Source organism: Amblyomma maculatum, chromosome 4, assembly GCF_055883805.1.
Source record: "Amblyomma maculatum isolate TAMU_Amacu chromosome 4, ASM5588380v1, whole genome shotgun sequence".
In the NCBI taxonomy this organism is placed as follows: domain Eukaryota; kingdom Metazoa; phylum Arthropoda; class Arachnida; order Ixodida; family Ixodidae; genus Amblyomma; species Amblyomma maculatum.
The window spans coordinates 73,995,259-74,013,592 of record NC_139347.1 but is presented as its reverse complement, the minus strand read 5'-3'; the positions used below and the strand labels follow the sequence as shown (position 1 = coordinate 74,013,592).

Below are 18,334 nucleotides of genomic sequence, written 5' to 3'. Positions count from 1 at the left end.
TCCAAGAAGTTGTACAGCGATATAAACAGCAGCCGAATTAATCCGGAAGATAACGAAAGCGGCAGCAGCGGTGACCAAACAAGCATTCTATCGGTAACCAAGAGCGAAATAATGAAAGATTAGAAGGTACGAAAAATGTGGAAAGCAACTAGGGTAGATCAGCGAACTATACGTTTGTTGCATGACGGCGGAAATATCGTGGCGGAAAAGCTGGCCCCCCTATATTCGTAATCAATGCCTCGTGATTTAGAGAGCTCCGTAAGCCTGAAAGAACTTTAGGATTATCTTAATTCACAGAGAATGGAATGTCAAGAACTTGAAAAATTACAAACCGATCAGACTATACTATCTTTTACGTACAAGGTATTTAGTAAGGTTATCGCTACTAGAAGTCGCTCAGGCATAAACTTGATTTAAGCAAAGCATCACCCAGGCTTTTGTAAAGACTTATCTGCAATGTAGCTTATCCACACTATTAAATAGGTGACAGAAAAATGTTCGCAGCATTACCAGCCCCTATATTCATGGATTACGAGAAAACATTTCACTCAGTGGGAGCCACACCATTGAGAAATTAGGCGGTATATGAGCCATATGTAAGCGTTATTCGAAGATATCTACACCGGCTGCACAGCAACCATACTCCTCCATAAGGAAAGTAATACAATCCCCATAAGACAGGGTGTTAGGAAAGGAGACACGATCTCCCCAGTATTATTCATCGCATGCTTAGAGGAAATATTCAGAGGCCTGGAATGGGAACAAGTAGTGATAAGAGTTAATGAAAAATACCTCAATATTCTGCGATTTTCGGATATTATATTGCCTTGCTGAGTTCATGTGACGAATAGCAATGGCATAATGGCATAGACATAAAAATCAGAGCGGTGAGCCTAAATATATTAGACAGAAGGCTAAATTAACAGCCTATAACAGGAACAGCAGTTTACAAAGGCAACAAGGTGCTGGAATCGGTAACCGAATACGTATACATAGGACAGGAAAGGGCCTCAGATCCGTACCACGAAAATGAAATAACTAGAAGAATCACATAAGTATGGAGCGTATTTGGCAAGTACTCGCAGATCATGACTAGCAGTTTACTTGTGTCGATCAAGAGGAAAGTACATAAAATCCTATATTACCGGCGCTCACTTATAAGGCGGGAACGGAGGCTATAGGAAGGAGTTCAATTTAAATTAAGGAAAACGCGGAAAACTAAAAAACAGAAAATGGGAGGTGTAGCGTTAAGAGAGGGGTAGCGTGCAGTGTGGGCCAGAGAACAAATGCGAGTTAATGACGTCCAAGTCGAAATCATGACCAAGAAATGAGCATGAGCAGGTCATGTAATGCGAAGGGAATTAATCGATGATCATTAGGGTTGACAGACTGGAGTCCAAGGAAAGACAAACGTAGCAGGGGGAAGCACAAAATTTAGGTGGGAGGATGAGATTAGGAAGTTTGCCGGGATTACGAGGACACATGTGGTATATGAATCGTTTAAGTGGCTGGATATATAAAAGGTCTTTGCGCTGAAGTGGTCGTAGTAAGGTTGATTCGGATTGTTTTGTGAAATTGAAAGCCGTCGGTATCACAGATTATCTAAGTTTTTAAACTTTCTTAATAGGCACCTCAGTTCAAGTTAGCACACTCCAGATATCAAACGCGCTACCCGAAGAGCGTAGGTTCAAATCCCGTATGTAATCCTCGCTACTTTTTACAAGCTCAATCATATTGCAAAGGCGAACAATTTGAAACATGAAGTAGACGTTTGTTTCGATTGCATGCCTCAACTTTACAACTTTAGTTTTGTGTGCGACGTCACGTTACTTGATATTTTCGTGTGAGGTCATGTGACTGTGACGTCACCTAGATTCTGGATGCCTGCTGTTTCTGGATGACATCGCGTTACATTGCTGACGAACCATTCAATGCTTACGCATTAAAAACCAACTGAAAAAATAATTATCTTTTTGCATGTGACAATAATCAGTTGCGGAGGCCAGACTTGCTCCAGAACCTCATCGACGCAACAGTGCCATCTGCGGATTTCTGGAAAAACACGAACAAAGAATACAAAGCTGAGGATGCCGCGGCCGGTGACGTATACGCTTTTATTGCCACGTTGTCAACCTGTACATAATAACTGTCACAAATTTGCTGTTGGTAAGTTTGTGATAATTTCTGCTGCACTTTTTCTTCTTTTACAAACAGTTCCCAAAATAGGGCGGCACCTGAGCAACGAGGAGGTGTTCATGACGGCGAATTCACTTTTTATAGCCGGGTAGGGGCAATGAACCATTTGCATTATTTCTTTTTTAAAGTGCGCGCTTCGATGTGTAAAATATGGTCATCTTACTCTCTGGGAGGCGATGAATAAAATAAGAAGTAATATGCAATTTTTTAGATCTCTTGAGTAAGTCACTTTGAGGTCTTTAGGATTTGCCGCATTCAATTTTGCACTTAGTTTTTTGTGTAACCTTCTTTTAAAGGTAATGTCACTACTTTGTTATGTATTATTTGTTTTCGAAGTTAATATATTCTCAGTCAAATGAGGCGCCCACCTGCAATTCAGTGTGAGGTTAAGGAGGATATGCAGAATTTTTTAGTTGTATACATCCTTCTCGTATGTGACCTACAAGCTCCGTTTTGTTCGAAGTAAGACTGATTGACAGAAATATTTGAATATAATTTCTTAATTGCCCTTAGAGCATTGTCGACACACGTGCACATGTGCCAGTACACACTCAGAAACATTAAAGAGAAATAAAGTCAAATATGTTGATAAAACGTACTCCCAGTGCACTTCCTGATTATATGGTTAGAGACAGATAAGCTATACTGGTCAAAATAGAGCTATCAGATATTTGCGGCAAAGCCTTGATGATCTCTCAGCTGTTGATCTGTATTGATGCTACCTAGTTTTAATCGTTAAAGTACTGTCGACGCTTCAACACGACAATACACTAATCGGCTTATTCTGAATGCCTAAAGAAATCATTGTGATGATATTGGAATATATTTAAACCACGCAAACGCTTTCCTCAGCAGAACGAAGGCGACAGATACGGAATACCTGCCGCAGCCACCGCGGCAGGGACATATTTGAAAATAGCACTTGTCGCCAGAGCATGTGTGGCCAAGTGAATTTCCCTCTCTTGCCGGCAGAAGCTTGCAAAAAACCCACAAGGACACCATTTATTATGTTGCTGTGTGCTTGCAAAGGACCCCTTAGATTTATACCGCTTTACAAATATGCCTTATTCAAATGTTCCTTCCGCAGTCTCGGCAATATTTATTTTGGGATTGTCGGCAACTATACCAAGGGATATAAAGGACACTACAGTGGAGGATTTCGGGCTAATCCTAACCATCAGGGTTTTTTTAACAAGCACTCCGTACCAGGGCGCCTCGACATTCACGTATACAACGAGACAAGGCTTGCAACGGCCTCGGTTGAGCCCGCATCTTCGGGTTCGGCAGCTGAGAGCCTTGTAACTATGTATTTGTTAGTTGAGATTGCTAGTGTCAACGAGAGATTGATAATTTCACAAGATTCGACAGGGGTGTCCTGGAGATACGGCCATAGTTATGTTTTTGCCGTTATTATATTTTATACACTTGTCCTCCCCAAGGCAGGCTTTTATTTTCAGCGGATTGAATCGGTTATGGAAAACGATATAACGTCGTCGATTTCAACTGCTTTCAGGTTTGACACGACAGGGACTGCATTGAGCTATGTGACATATTTCATAGCAAAACATCAAGCTGTGCAAGAGAAACTTCGGCATGAAATAATGGAAGTAATTGATGATAATGTAAGTTCTAAGTTCTTTTTGCGGAGATTTTTTTTTTTTTTCAATTTCTTTGCAAAGAAACCATTCTGTTTATGGAAAGTGCTGTGGCATTTTTATAGGCTTGTTATCTTTTAGGTATAAGAAAACAGAGCGTTGCTTAGCCTTTCGTGTGTCACCCGGCAAAAGGTATTGTTTCAAAACCTTTATTTTACCCATATTTTGGTTTTCCTAATCTTTTGAATAAATTTTCAACGTAAAGACTAGGTGGTATTGTTTTGTTCGAAGCATCACTGTGAGGCGACAGTAAACAGATAGAGCTTGCTCACATACTGAAGCACAAAAAGGTGCGAAACTGCTTCAAAATATGCACGGTTAGTGAAATGCACTGTTGTCAAGCTGATATAAGAAAAGCAACGATAATATTACATATAATATTCTATACCAGGTTTCTGGATGTTTACAAGTCTATTCCATCCGCCTTTGAACTTTTTCTCTTTGTCCTATAGCAAAGCAGCAGTCTCGATTACGACACAGTAACGAAAAAACTCAAGTACCTGCAGCAAGTACTGGACGAGTCACTACGCCTCCTTCCACCAGGACTCATGTACGTACACAATTACAGCCTGAAAAGCAACAAAAGTGGCTGAAAAACATGTAAAGAAAGGATATGTTGTTTGCCCATATTAAACAGAACGGCTCATTAGGTTTCATTAGTCCATTATGTTTCAATGTGTTTGTTAGTGATCTCTACGCAACTGTAGTTGTATCATTACCTCATTATGGTGATGATAGAGTTAGTACCTCTTCTGCGCTAAATTATTTCTAAGCAATGTCCGTTTTGCAACCCGCGATACAGAAAACTATGGATTGGTTCAAAGGTCCTCATCGATAATGATAAGACAAACTAAGTTCATAATTTTCCTCAACCGTTTGAAGAAAATATTGCCTACCTATCCTTCATTTTAGACACGTCTGGTAATTTGTCTTGCAAGTGTTGACCCGTACAATATTTAAGCCGTGTAAATAGTTTTCGCTTGTGAACTGGCATAGACCCCCCCCCCCCCCTGTTGTTCCCCTCTGCAAGAGACTTCACGCTCATCTCGTTTATTTGTAATGTTCTGTTCTTAATGCCTTTCTAGATTAATAGGAAAATTGTACGCACGCTAAGTAAATTCATTCAGCGATATGACGTTAGAGTCTACGGATATCGCACGCTTCTTTGGCAAACATTTTTGTTCTGAAATATTTTCTACAATTTAGGCCTTACAAAACATACAAATATATCCAAAACTGTGATTTTCATTGCTATTCTGACAAATTTCACTATTTTGAAGCACTTCTGAAATGATAACTTCAGGCACCGTTGTATTAATAATGGCTCTCATCAGCCGCAACTCCTCTATTGCGTACCACGGAGTTAAAAAAATGGAGAGAAACTGCGCACTCACTAGACCTTAGGACTACTTAACTAAGTTTCAACAAGCATACATTTACAGTTACCATGTATAACCTCTGGAAAGCTTTGAAGGCTCAGTGTTTTAAACAATAACTTTTCCTTCTTCGTTTTGGCACGTTTATATTTTTTGCCTGGTACGTGTATGTGTGACGTTCTTTTCTTTAACTCTTCTTGCCACCTTATTCTGTGGCTTATTCAGAGACAGCAATCTAAATATACGACCAGACTGACCAAGCTAACAACGAATAATTTATGTACACATGGACGGGACGAGAGTAGATCGATCAAGTGGGTCAAAGACTTAACACTAAGTTATCTACAGTCACCAGTTAGTTCGTTGGATGGAGAAGCCGGTGCAGACGCTCCGGGTAGTCAGAGTTCTGCAGGGCCGGTGCAGTAGGGCCTCAGTAAGCCCATCAGAAGGCTAGGCCACCGGTCGGGGCCCAGTAGAGACAAGAGGCCTCGAGTGGCCTTTCCACGGCAGATGCGTTAGGGCTCCCCGACGTGCCTGGGCTCAGCACGGCGCCGAACGCTCGTGCCAGTGAAGAGCTGGCGCTGTGGCACTCCCGGGCCCGACCACCGTTCCGAGTTTCGTCGTTGACAGGAGAACAGGACAGGATACTGCCGGCAGGCCCCAGGTCTGGATCCCCGGGTCAGGCCTGGCAGAAGACGCACCGCTCCGAGCTCCTTGGACAGCCGATCGGCTCCGCTGCTCGCCTGTTGTTATTGTTGTTGTCCAAATAACTTATGGCACATACCCACAGAGGGGGATCGGCCAAGAATTGGGTAGCAAAGAATTTTTTTTTTAATATACTTGCATAAAAAAAAAATGATTTGAGAGGCCTGTTCTCCCTGCTCGTGCCTCGCGCTCCTCGAGCCAACCTTCACGTTTTCCTCTTCTTTCTCCAAACGTGGCTTTCTCTCTTCGTCCCCCATCAAATTATCACATGTTCTTCACAGTATGCCAGGCGTTGCCAGTCAAGCCCAGTGAGGCTTTGGTCTGAGTATTTTTTTTTTTTCATGTGACCTTTTCCGAGGAATGAAAGTAATATTATCCTTGAAAACGTTATCATTCTATCTATTAGTTTCGTTGCGAGATAGAAGCAAACATTTGTGAGGGAAAGGGGCAGGATTTGGCAGCGGCTAGTAATAGCATTTACATCATGGCTCTATAGATATAGACCAGGTCTCTTTCTTCGCAAGCTATGATAGAATGTACGTGTTAATTTTATTTAGAACACCCTATTCTGAATAAACTGGCAACCGTCGCTTTTTTAAAGATGAGCAAAATGAGGCTGAAATTTTCATTTTTTTTATAATAGTTCAAAAAATAACTTTCTGGCCTCCGATGCACACACACAGAAAAAAAGAGCCTGAATTTCTTGAATAGTGGGTAAGTGTTTGTCGCATCCTGGTAGTACATCGTTAACAGCATCGTGCGTTCGACATGCCGTGCTCTTTCTGGTATCAGGTCTGAATAGGGTTGAAAAAATGCTGTAGTTATACTAATCAGTACTAACTAAATTCTGGATGCACATTCTGACATCGAGATAGATCCACACAGAAACCTGAATAACTGCATACGAGTAGATGTAATAGCGACTGAAAGTTTACGGCTTCACTCTGCATGCCGTCTTAATGGGCTGCTATGGATTTTGCATGCAGAAAATACCGCCAAACTTCGCAGAAAGAACCCATTCTCGCTCAATTTTCATTTTTTTTTTCTGCCATTTGAAGTTTCACAACCCGCCAGGCCAAAGAAGATTTTGAGTGCAACGGTCTAAGGTTCAGGGCTGGAACCTGCATTATGTCGCCGACATATCAAGTACAAACAGATCCACGGTACTGGCCAGATCCCTTGGTGTTTGATCCAGACAGGTAGGTCCCAACGGTAAGAGATATGCAAAATTTATTAAGCAGCGTCTTTGCGGTGACTTGGTTAGTCGACCACATTGCGCCGAATGAAAGATGTGACAGCCCTTTTATCAGCGGGTGCCGCTAAAGCCAGGAAGATCCGCAGGCACTATTCGATCGTGACAGAAATGAGCGCACTAAGTTTGTGTGTTGCCCATTCGCAAATGTGTTCTTTGGTAAACAAAGACGAGGTCGTTTTTTTTTCATCCACCTCTGCGTACCATGCTGGTGACTGATGTCTTCACATTGACATGCAGAATATCTGCCTAAGAGTGTATGCCAGTCGAAATATTTCTGCCGTAGTCTACATTAACAAGAAAATGCGATGTGCAATAAAAGCCTGCAGGTGCCTCAATATTAAAGCGAAGCAGTGCAAATTGACTAATATTATTTTTTCGGGGTGCGCGCTGTACCAACGGATGCGCATACACATAGCTTGAGTTTACGTTTGACATCTAGATGACTGAATGGTGTCTTAACTTTTACTGCTTTGCCTCATTAGCAGCCTGGGAGAAGGAGGGCAGTTTTGCTGCATTTTCATGCTTCATTCTGCCTTTTGGCCAGCTGCGTCATTCCTTCCTTCATCAGAACATCGTGATACCTGCTGCGAGACAAGGAATCTCATGCAGTCATTGAAGGAAGGTTGATTGAAAAATTTCAAGATGGGGTAGAAATAAACATAGAGCAAGAGAGGCGACAGAGCAAGCCTGGATGCTAAAGGTGCTTGCAAAGCTCCTCACGCGCTCAAATGGATTGCAAGGATTCATCCAGGTTGTTACACACATATCTCTTGGGTGCTCTGAACCATTTACCTACGTATTTAGGTGAGCTCTTAATTTATGTTGCTTTGGCATTGACGCGGTATATACTATTTGCGTCTTACAGGATTCCGGAATAGGGCGGTATGTAGATGCATAGTAGTATAAGCTAGTGGTGCGAGTGGAGGGCAGATTACAGCAACTACTGTAGCTTTATTGATTTTACCTTAGGTTGTGCACCAAAGTACGTCTTATCACGAATCGGCAAGTCACAAATACACCTTTTTCACAAAATGTGGCGCGCTCTAGGAGTGGTTGAAAATTTGTCTGCTACTGGTTTAAAACGTCCTTGGGAGATGCAGCCGCCAGCGAAATGACGATGTGCTGTCTTGACAGCTACCGCCATCTGCCGCATACGCCTGTCACAAATGTTAACTACATATGGCCTCCGAGATGCGCTACAGCAGCGCCTACCGTGGAGGCCAAGAAGTGCGCATGCGCACCTGGGGTTGGTGGTTTGTTTTCAACCAGGAGAGAAGCGCGCATGCGCAGGGCGGCCTTGTGAAAAAGGCGAATTGAGAAAGCTCTGGCAACCATCAGCGTACTGAGCACAGCTGTGCGCCCCGGGAACAATCCCGGAGAGCAAGAACGTTCGCTGCCACGATCGTCAAGGTGAAATTATGCAGACAACAAACGTGTGTCCAAGGGTTAGTATAAGCGCTAAGTGTACAGTAGGTAACTCTGTTGGGTTCTCCGGCGCCACCTTCCCGAAATAAATCGATCGGCGGCGGCTCATGGTATGAGTGATATCCGCAGCTTAATTTCTAAAACGAAAATCACGTATCAGGAGATACCTACGCCTTCAAACAATTAATCGATCAAGACATTACCTGCCAGCAAATAACCGAAAAGCTAGGGGGCCTAGTTCTGCAGAAATGAGCTCACACCGATTACATTCCGGTTGCCATGGACGCCATTGGAATTAATCCAGATCTATTATTCTGTTCCTTTACACACCCCTTCTACCTTCTGTTCTCAGCTCATCTAAATAACATGACTAATGTACCCTTAATTATACGCTGCAGCATTGCATTCAGCGCGTGATTTTAACCGCAGTAATGTTTTATTCTTGTACACTGCGGGGGATAGCCTATCGCAGCCAAGTGCGCGACCTTAAATATGGCCAGTTAGTGCGACTACAACCCATCGCTGCGGTTAAAATATCTAAACGTTTTAAAAAAAATATGGGGAGACTTATCACTCTTTCGTTTTTCAGGTTTTCTCCAGAAGGTATCGTTCATAAGATGGCGCATCAGCCTTTCGGCCTAGGTCCCCGTCGCTGCGTTGGAATGCGCATGGCTTCGACAACCATTAAGTACACGCTGGCAAGAATTTTGATGAAGTTCAAGCTCGAATTGGGCCAGAAGCAGAAGGTAAGAACTGCTGGCCTGCTATCCTCGACAGACCGGCAATTATTTCAAAATGGAACAGAGATTTTCGGCGGTCAGCCGCGATGGTTGCAGTGCCGAAGGACTGCGACATATACTCCCAGGAAATATTGATGCAAAAAAGAAAGATGAGCAAACGTTGTCAGCATCATCATCATCACCAATATCATCAGCTTAACTATATACGCTGCAGGGCGAAGGCCTCTCCCATATTCCTCTGATTAACCCAGTCCTGTGCTAGCTGCATCCACTTGACCCCTGCGAACTTCTTAACATCATCCGCCCACCTAACTTTCTGCCGCCCTCTGCTACGCTTTCCTTCCCTTGGAACCCATTTTGTTACCCTAAGCGACCATCGGTTATCCTCTCTTCGCACTGCATGTTTGCCCATGCCTATTTCTTCTTCTTGATTGCCACTAGAGTAACAGTAAATAAAGTTATTTCTCTGACTCACTCTACACGCTTACTATCTCTGTCAATGTAGCATAGACTATGTCAAAAATGTAGCAAACATTATGTAATACACACTATGTAGCACGCGTTATGTAGCCCACATTATGTAAAAAACAGTATTCTTGAAGAAAAGCAGTAGCGCACCCTAAAGAAAACGCATTGCAGAAGTTAAATTTGGAGGCGTCTTACTTTCTTAAATCTAATTATTAAAACATTTGAGTTAAAAGGAAAATATGCGTGAATTTACCCTTATTTTTATAGAATTGAGCCCTGGATTTAAAGCAAAGTTGCAGTCATGTTCTGAAGAACGTAGTCAAAATGTGGAATACCGCTAGATCTGTTTGATTCGGTGCATGATTTATTTCTTGTGAAAACAAGCTGCAGAAGATTAGTAATGCTGTGGGAAGTTACACACGGTAAGAACTTAAGCGGAGAGCGATGGAGCACTTAGCCAGCTCCGTTTGCGACAAACATTCAGCTAAGTACACCGGCACAAATGTGCCAAACCCATATGCCTTGGAAACGAGATGAAGGCTTCGTGTTAGCAGGGTGAATAAAACATGGTTCATTACATTTTCTCTATTTTCATGCGTCAGCTTGTAACGACCATTAAACAAACTTAAGCTAGCCCCTCCACTTAACCGCAAGCTAGACTCTGACAGGTAAATTTTCTAATTAGAAGGCTATTTTATTAGTACTATCACTTGCTGTTGCAGGATACATTGACGATTCTTGGCCATGGAATGGCTTCGGTGCCAGCAACTGGACCCTGGATAATATTTCGTCGGCTATGACAGAATGAGAGTCTTTCAACGAATATGGCTGGATAGGGAACAGTTGAAGACCTAAACGCATTGCATTTCCTTTCTCTTCCTTTCTAAGAATTTATTTCGAATTATACGGGTGTGTATGGGTATATATACCTTGAAATTAAATGCAATAAAACAGAACTGCACTGAATTTACGGTCTGTTTTATTTTTCCTTGTGTCCTATTTGGTACCTACGCGACTAAATACGTGGCATGACTTATCAACTTGCCAGAACTCTTAAATACACCTAATCTCCAGCTTTCGGTGTTCCCGACGGGGTGAATTTAATCGCGTGCTTGGAAACAAGATATCCCTCTCTTTTCTCCAAACAGACTTAGGAAGAACAGACAATATAAAAAGTATATATATGAAGCATAATCAGATTACGCTGGTAGATGCTTTAAAGCATTTAATATGCATGACAACCTTTTTATAGTTGCAGTCTGAGCTCTTGCAAAGAAGTCTCTGATCACATCGTCTGCAAGAACTGATGTCACGAGTCACATGACCTATCAAGAGAAATAAAACCGCTCATCTAGGTTTCTCGACGTATACTGTTTAATTTTTGTGCAGATATATTTTCTTAGCGTAGCCTTGGCTTCAGAAAGAAAAAATATTCGGCTGACATCAGGTGAGTCTGTCGTGCAACGTTTTGTATACGTGATATAAAGCAACAGTTTTCGCTCTACACGCACCAGTTCGGTACACCTCTAAACTAAGTGTACTCTCCTGAGTCTCTTTCATGCGTATTTGCCAAAAGCATTGCGTATAGGCCTGTCCGCGTGAATCCTCAGGCAGGCCAGTGCCTTTTCTTTAAGGGGGCGGAAGAGCGTCCGACAACAAAAATTAACTCAGCCGGCTAGTGTAGTTTGCTGTCAAAAAGAACATCATCAAAGGTTAGAGTTCTAGCTCATATCCCTGCGAGGTTTGAATGTATAGTCCCCAGTTTAAAGGACTGGTGTGGTGTATGTAGGAAAAACACGATGTCTTCGTGAGAGAGCTACACAAGATATGTTCATTCAGCATATACAGCATAAACAATACGAACGATTAAGCAAGAACCGAGCATAGTGAAAAAGATTCAAAAGACAGCCACAAATCCGCTACCAGCAAGACCCCATTATTCCCAAATACTTTGTCGGGGAACCTATTTCTTAGAATCTGATTCGATATGCGGTCGTTGTACATTGTACGCTTATAGACACCATGCAGTCACAGAAATCAGCGTCACCAGAGCAAAAGGCTTCGCACCTCTTGTGATGGCGAGGGTAACACTACTGCAGAAAGACCAATATACGGTCATAAGGCTAAATGCTGACAAACGACAATAAAAGAATATGGCATCAGTACTAGAGCTGCAATTGTCTTCGAGTAAGAGCGTCGCGGAGAAAGGCAGAAGAGTGTTTTGACACACTATCTAGAAAAATTCTCGCAAGGAACTGCACACCAACGCACTACAGCAACGGATCTCTTTCACCCGCTCCAACACGTATCTTGTTGAAGATAACAATTATCACAATAATTAGAACCGGTGAACTTGTCGTAACCTTTCGCAGGATATGACTGTCATCGAACGAGATGCGATTAAAACAGAGTGCAATGCATCCTCATTCACTTGAATGGCAGCAGGGAAACACAATCGCCCCATCCTCGTGTTATGATCGGGTGAGCTGTTGGTGCATTCTTTCTCTCATTTGTCATTCCACTGAGTGTATCACTCATGAAAGTAAATTGTAGAAAAAATCTCCCAGCTCATTTTCATTACAATCACTATAGTAACTTGTAATAAAAAAGTCATCTTGCTATTTAACTGGTCTTTTGCAATAAGTGCTTCGTGTTTTTCTAAGAGGATGTAGGCCAGTTCGAAAGAACGTGTTCATCAACAAACGGCAGTGCAGTGAAATATTTTGTAGAATGCGGTGCCAAATAAAGCCTCGTTTTCAATGTCCGTTACAAGATATCCCGGAGCAGTATCGCAGGTTTGCAATAATGGGGCGATGCTTTTTTTTTTTTTTTTGAAAATCACAGACACGTCAATTTACCGTAGAAAAGAAAATACCCTTTATGTCTAACTTTATGTCTAACCATGTTTTAAAGGCCAATGTCGCATTCTGCAGCTTATGAAAAAAAAAAATGTTAGGTAAATATGCAATCCGGCTGAACCCATCTCTTAATTCGTCTCTATGCGTCCCCGTCAGCACTCATGGATTACCGACTCGCCGAATCGCTTGTTTTAGCCGGATTTGTTAGCGAATCTGCCTTCCTTTTGCGCTTAAGGGCTGCATATTCTTGCCGGAAGAATTTACGGCACTATAATATAGCCTAATTTGATGTTTAGTGACGGCGCTGTTTCTTTTCCTTAAAAATCTTAATAGGGTTGGCGCAATGAGAAATTGTACTCACCAAACATGCAAAGCGGTTTTTCTTTTTATTTCGAAAGCATTACTACGACAGTCAGAGCGAAACGTCGGGTGGCCGCAACTACGCCGTGAAGAGGCGGAGCTACGGTCTCCTCAAAGAAATAAAATCAGTCTGCCACGACATTTGAATTCACATTACCCCTATGCCACGGGCAGGAGCTTCCAGCTCGAGTCGCTCCTTTCATATGGGAGGGTGATATCAGAATCAGCCTGCCAGAACCGTTTGCATTCTCGTTACCGCTACGACACGCAGGCACGTCCATACGGCTTGGTTGAAGTGTGACTTTATATGTGGGCTGGTAGCTTAGGCTCTCGCGTCATACCCTCAAAGGATGAGCCTAAGTGTCACCAATAATGTAGCACCTTACACTGATAGGGCGTGATAGGGGAATAATGTAGCAGGCAAAAGAAGCTTCCGCCATTCTTTTCGCTATTCATCTAGGGTTAACCAGAGCTAAACCACAACTAATTTTTTTTTTTTTTTTTCAAGTTGGCTGGCAAATTATTTCTTTTTAGCACTTCTCATTAATAAGCGCTAAAGTGCTTATCTATGACCTCTGCATGAGAATTTTGAAGATGATCTTGAGATAGCTTTGTGGGCTTTGCTGGGATGTTACTAACAATTTACTGTTCCTTAGCTTTTCTTTTTCTCTGGTTACCTTTGCGGCATCGCCAGAATGCCGAAGAAGGAATCCTGGCTTATACGGAGTTCAGACTTCCAGTACCCATGAACCGCGTGCTTCGACTGAGGCTTCATGTTATGAGCGCATATACAACGACATCGAGAGGCTGTCGTAACAGAGTTCGTTTGACGTGTGGTTCGTCAAAAGTCCCCAGGCCGTACTACCTGCTTCTGACCCATGCGGCGCAGCATTCACGATGCCCCCGAAACTTACCACTGTGTGGGGTAGGAGAATGATCATTTCACCTCTACGAAACTTGGTATCTTTAAAGCTGTTTGAAGGCCTGATTACAAAGCATAAACGCCGACCCTGTGTCCTGGGAACTTTTAAATAACCATTCAACCTAATAGAGAAACCTGCCTTTAAATTCCACACATCGAAGCATAAATGCCGACCCTGTGGCCTGGGAACTTTTGAAAGACCCTCTACATTCAACCTAATAGAGAAACCTGTGTTTAAATTCCACACATCGAAATTACCAGTCAAAACGTTGATCTGTAGAAAGGGAGCATTAGGCGTAGTTGATGAATAGCGGGCTTTATAAGCAACCACAGACCATTAGTTATTTCTTCATGCCGTGTAGTAATGTTCTGTTCTTCTGAGGTATACCATAACGCAGTTTCAAAAATTATGTTGAGATCATCCTCTCCATTAAACGATTTCCCTCTTAGGAGTGAGATTTACAATTTTTCATGTTTTTTTTTTTCTGGAAAGATAGCTTGCATTCTGTAAACAATGATTAAACTAATAATATATTATTTTTTTTAGTAATCCCAGGGCTCATGTGTATAGGTCTGCTTTAGCCAACAGGGGGCTTGTGGGTCCAGACCGCGCCAGATAGATCAGCATTATGCACGATGGATCAATATATACAACGGCCATCTTCAACGCAGTCGTAGCGCAGCGAGCAGTGTGTCTTGGTGCGGCGACATACGCTTCACAAAGTCAGCTGGAGACGTGACTTGTTTCCATTTCTAAACGCATGTGTATGACTCCTGGAATTGTTATGTGCGGGTGATGTAAGCTGTACGACGGAGTAAGAAGGTGTGGCGGGACTGCAGAGTATGATGCTGTCCTATGAGGTGATTTAATGTGGCTGTGGGATTTCCTTGGAATATCGATAAAACTTTGCAACGATGGCCGGGTGGCCCGTGGCAACGGTGAATGAAGTTGTACCCAGCAGCGCCGATCGTGCGAAAGCTGCTGCGTCCGGAATACCATTAGGATTGAATTTTAACGATTATTACAGAATGGTTAAGAGCCTCAGATCCGAGCATGAGACCAGCCGCATGTTATACCTCAGATGTATTAGGATGTTTGCCTGAATTCATCGGGATTAGGAGCTAAACGTAGGTCACGTTTAACTAAACTAAGCCAGCCTATGTTCGTTTTTGCTTTGTTTTGCCCATTATTATAAAAGGGACTGTGTAACGCATGTTCTACGTCGACGGTAATGATTACTAGAAGAATAAATTTAAAAGTTCTATTGGATCTAGTTTCGAGCCGGGCATGACATCATAGCCGAAGTTGCACCCCATCATGCTTTTCTAAGTCTCAGTGAAGACTGGAAGCGAAACAAAAAATTAAGCTTTACTAATAATGTTTCTTTATTAGGGTTGATTAGATAAATCTGATAAAATTTAAATTTCATGCTACAGTGTCGAGTCATATACCGTTGGATAGGTTAAAAAGATTACGATTGCGCTACCTTAACTTCAGGTTGAAATTAATTTCCGTCGGTTTGTCGATTGTGAGTAAAATTTAATTTTTCGCTACTACGTTAAATCAAATGCCGACCAAAAAGTGCTGCGGAGTAGAATTCAAAAACAAACCCCAAACTACAAAAAAAGCATAGAAAACCGGGCTATCGTTCGTCTAAATCGGTTAAGCTGTAATTACACCAAGGCCATTTTATTTTCATTGCTTTCTTTGATAACACAGAATACTGGAGCATGAGGTGATTTCATTAATTTCCGATCTAGACGAGAGCACTTTTGCCCTCTTCGTGTATAAACATGAATGCGTAATTTCTGAATTCCCTCTTGATCTTCCACCCGCGCCACATGGGAGAAGCAGAAGCCATCGGTGTGGCTTCGCTTGCTCCCAATCACTCGTACTGATAGGCAGCCATCATCTTGCACACCAAGGTACAAGTGGGAACTACGTATAGCTGGTAATTATGGCTAAATGCCTTGTCCTGGTAAAGCGAAGAAACAAAACAACTCCTCCTATTGGCTGCTGGTTATAAGCCGGGCCACTCAACAGGAAAGGGGGAGAGCAGATCGCACACAAGGATGACACTGTTTTCTTCTGTGTACTAAAGACTTAAATGACTTTTGCAAGTCATACAGCAAAGTGCATTCTTGCTATAAATCAGGAAACGCGGGATTGTCACACGTACGGGATATACATTCGCTGTTCGCGCGCTAAAACACATTTTCTCTTCCATATTCAGCGATCCTGCACTTCCTAAATCTGAAAATGAGGGTAAAGGGTAAGAGCTAGGTAAAATGCACAACCAGTTCACTTTTTTTATGAAATGTTTTAACCGCGTTTTGCACGCTCTTGCTGCTAACATCACCCTATTGATTCAAAATCATTCGAGATGAACATCATTTCAAATTTTCAAATAGCTTCAGAATAATCGGCATGGTTCTGAAAAAAAGGATCCAGGTATTTGTTTTTATTTTTACGACTAGGTGAAAAACAGGATCTGTTACGACTTCACGCAGTATGCTGCCGTGTCGATCGGCGCTGAAAAGAGGGCTCCATGTTAGGGCATGATTCATTTGCGGGGCGGCATTCAAACAGCTCATGCAAGTCCTCCCTCCCCCCCCCCCCCCCCCCCCTCTTCCCATTTCCTCCCGCCCTCGTTCGCCTTTCAGAGATGTTATCTACAGCTGATGACTTCACGTTTACCCTATACAAGCGTCTCCAATCTCCGACCAACTTCCTTACCTTTGCTACAAAACTTCAACTGTAAGCCGACGATGTATAGCGGCATGAAAAAACGACAACCAAATATAATTCAAAAATGAAGTGAGAAAACCAGCTACCATATTAAAGCCTCATCTACCAGCCACAATCTCTACAACCTAGCTAGGGCGCTGTCCCCGGACCAAGGACCATTTCCTGAAAAATTCTGTCCTCTTTGTGGAGCGAGCGCTTGGAATAAAAACATTGCTTAGAGTGAAAGTATCAGAGTATATTTTCTGACAGATTGTTCTCACCATATAACATTTTATGCTAGTTAGGTCTCTAAGAATATATTACTTCCGTTCCCTCGACGCTACTGCCGAAAGTGAAGGAATGGATTGGTTTTCGCTTCGTTTTAAAGAAAGATTTTTTTTTTTAACTTCTGCTCACATTCTTTTAGCCGCTGCGAAAGCTACTTCAGATATCTTTCTTTTTGTGTTATCTCCCAAGGAGATAGCGGTTCTTGCATCACAGGAAGCGAAACGGTGCAAGCTACGAGATTGAAAGGGAATTTAACACTGATTTCTCAAGCGATTGTGCCTTGATACAAACACCTAGAACCAGGTACTTTTCGGAGCCAGTTAAAAACGTTTTGTCATTTCGCGCTGATTTGGAAGACAGACTCGGCATTAAATCTTGTCCCGTGGTCTGTAAGCCCTACATTGGCCTCTGGTTTGTGTTCCGCCGGTTTTGAGAATGGTGCTGGAAATGCAAGCTACTAACCCGACGCCCAGTATAAAGATCGAGTCGCTACTAGGTCGGTACAAGCTTTTGGTGGCTGCGCAGTCATGGCCTGCATAAAGGCGGTCTCCCCCGCGCTGTTCTAGCAGTACCGTAAAATTAAAGATTCATGTATCTGTCTTAGTTATTCAAAGTAAATAAAATAAAATCTTTTTTTGCAACTTGTAGATTACACAGATGGGGAACAAAGGAAAAATTAGCTTTGTAATCCCACGTATTGAGCGGTTTTTCGACAACAGGAATGAAATATACAGTCAAACAAATGAAAACGCTTTATTAGTGCTGAACAAAAGTAAAGCAAAGCGGTCTGAGAAATGAAATCACAGGATAAGCAAAATTGGTTTTATATTCTGTAAACATAGATCGAATTTCAGCAGTGGAGAAAAGAGTTGATTTCTGCGCAGTTAAGGTTTCCTCATTTGTTGTCAATGGCATTGTCACCTCCACGTACAATATTTCGATTTAGGCGAAATGCAAAGGCGCGCATGTGCTCTGTGATGTCAGTACATTTTAAATATTCCCAGGTACTCGAAATGTATCTGTAGCCCTAGAATAATGGGAACTCTACTTGTTTTATTCCTAATTCGGGATCTTGCCGCTAAACTGATATTAGGCAATGGGTGGTAGTATAGTTAAACAGGATGCCGGTCTAACTATTCCAAAAGAAAGAATAAATATAACGTACAGATAGATGAAGCAAGATGGGCAGCTAAGGGGAAAAACGTGAGGCACTGAACTCCTAGTTGACATGAAAAAGAATTGCATGTATGTACAGCGTGCATTGCGAAAGCGATATAACCGATGATCGCTAAGGGTAACGCAATTTATTGCAACTGAAGGCAAGCGCAGCAGGGGATGGCAGAAAAGTAGGTAGATAG

General features: G+C 42.4%; 1 protein-coding gene across 1 annotated transcript in view; it reads left to right on the top strand.

The window, feature by feature from the left end:
- The window catches only part of LOC146191415 (thromboxane-A synthase-like), a 58,359-nt gene that overhangs the window by 12,798 nt on the left and 27,227 nt on the right, over positions 1-18,334 (top strand). The window contains exons 8-11 of the mRNA XM_084600322.1: positions 1,994-2,104; positions 4,304-4,401; positions 6,991-7,131; positions 9,202-9,358. Coding sequence (XP_084456448.1) covers positions 1,994-2,104; positions 4,304-4,401; positions 6,991-7,131; positions 9,202-9,358 — 507 coding nt within the window. The remainder of the gene's footprint in view (positions 1-1,993; positions 2,105-4,303; positions 4,402-6,990; positions 7,132-9,201; positions 9,359-18,334) is intronic.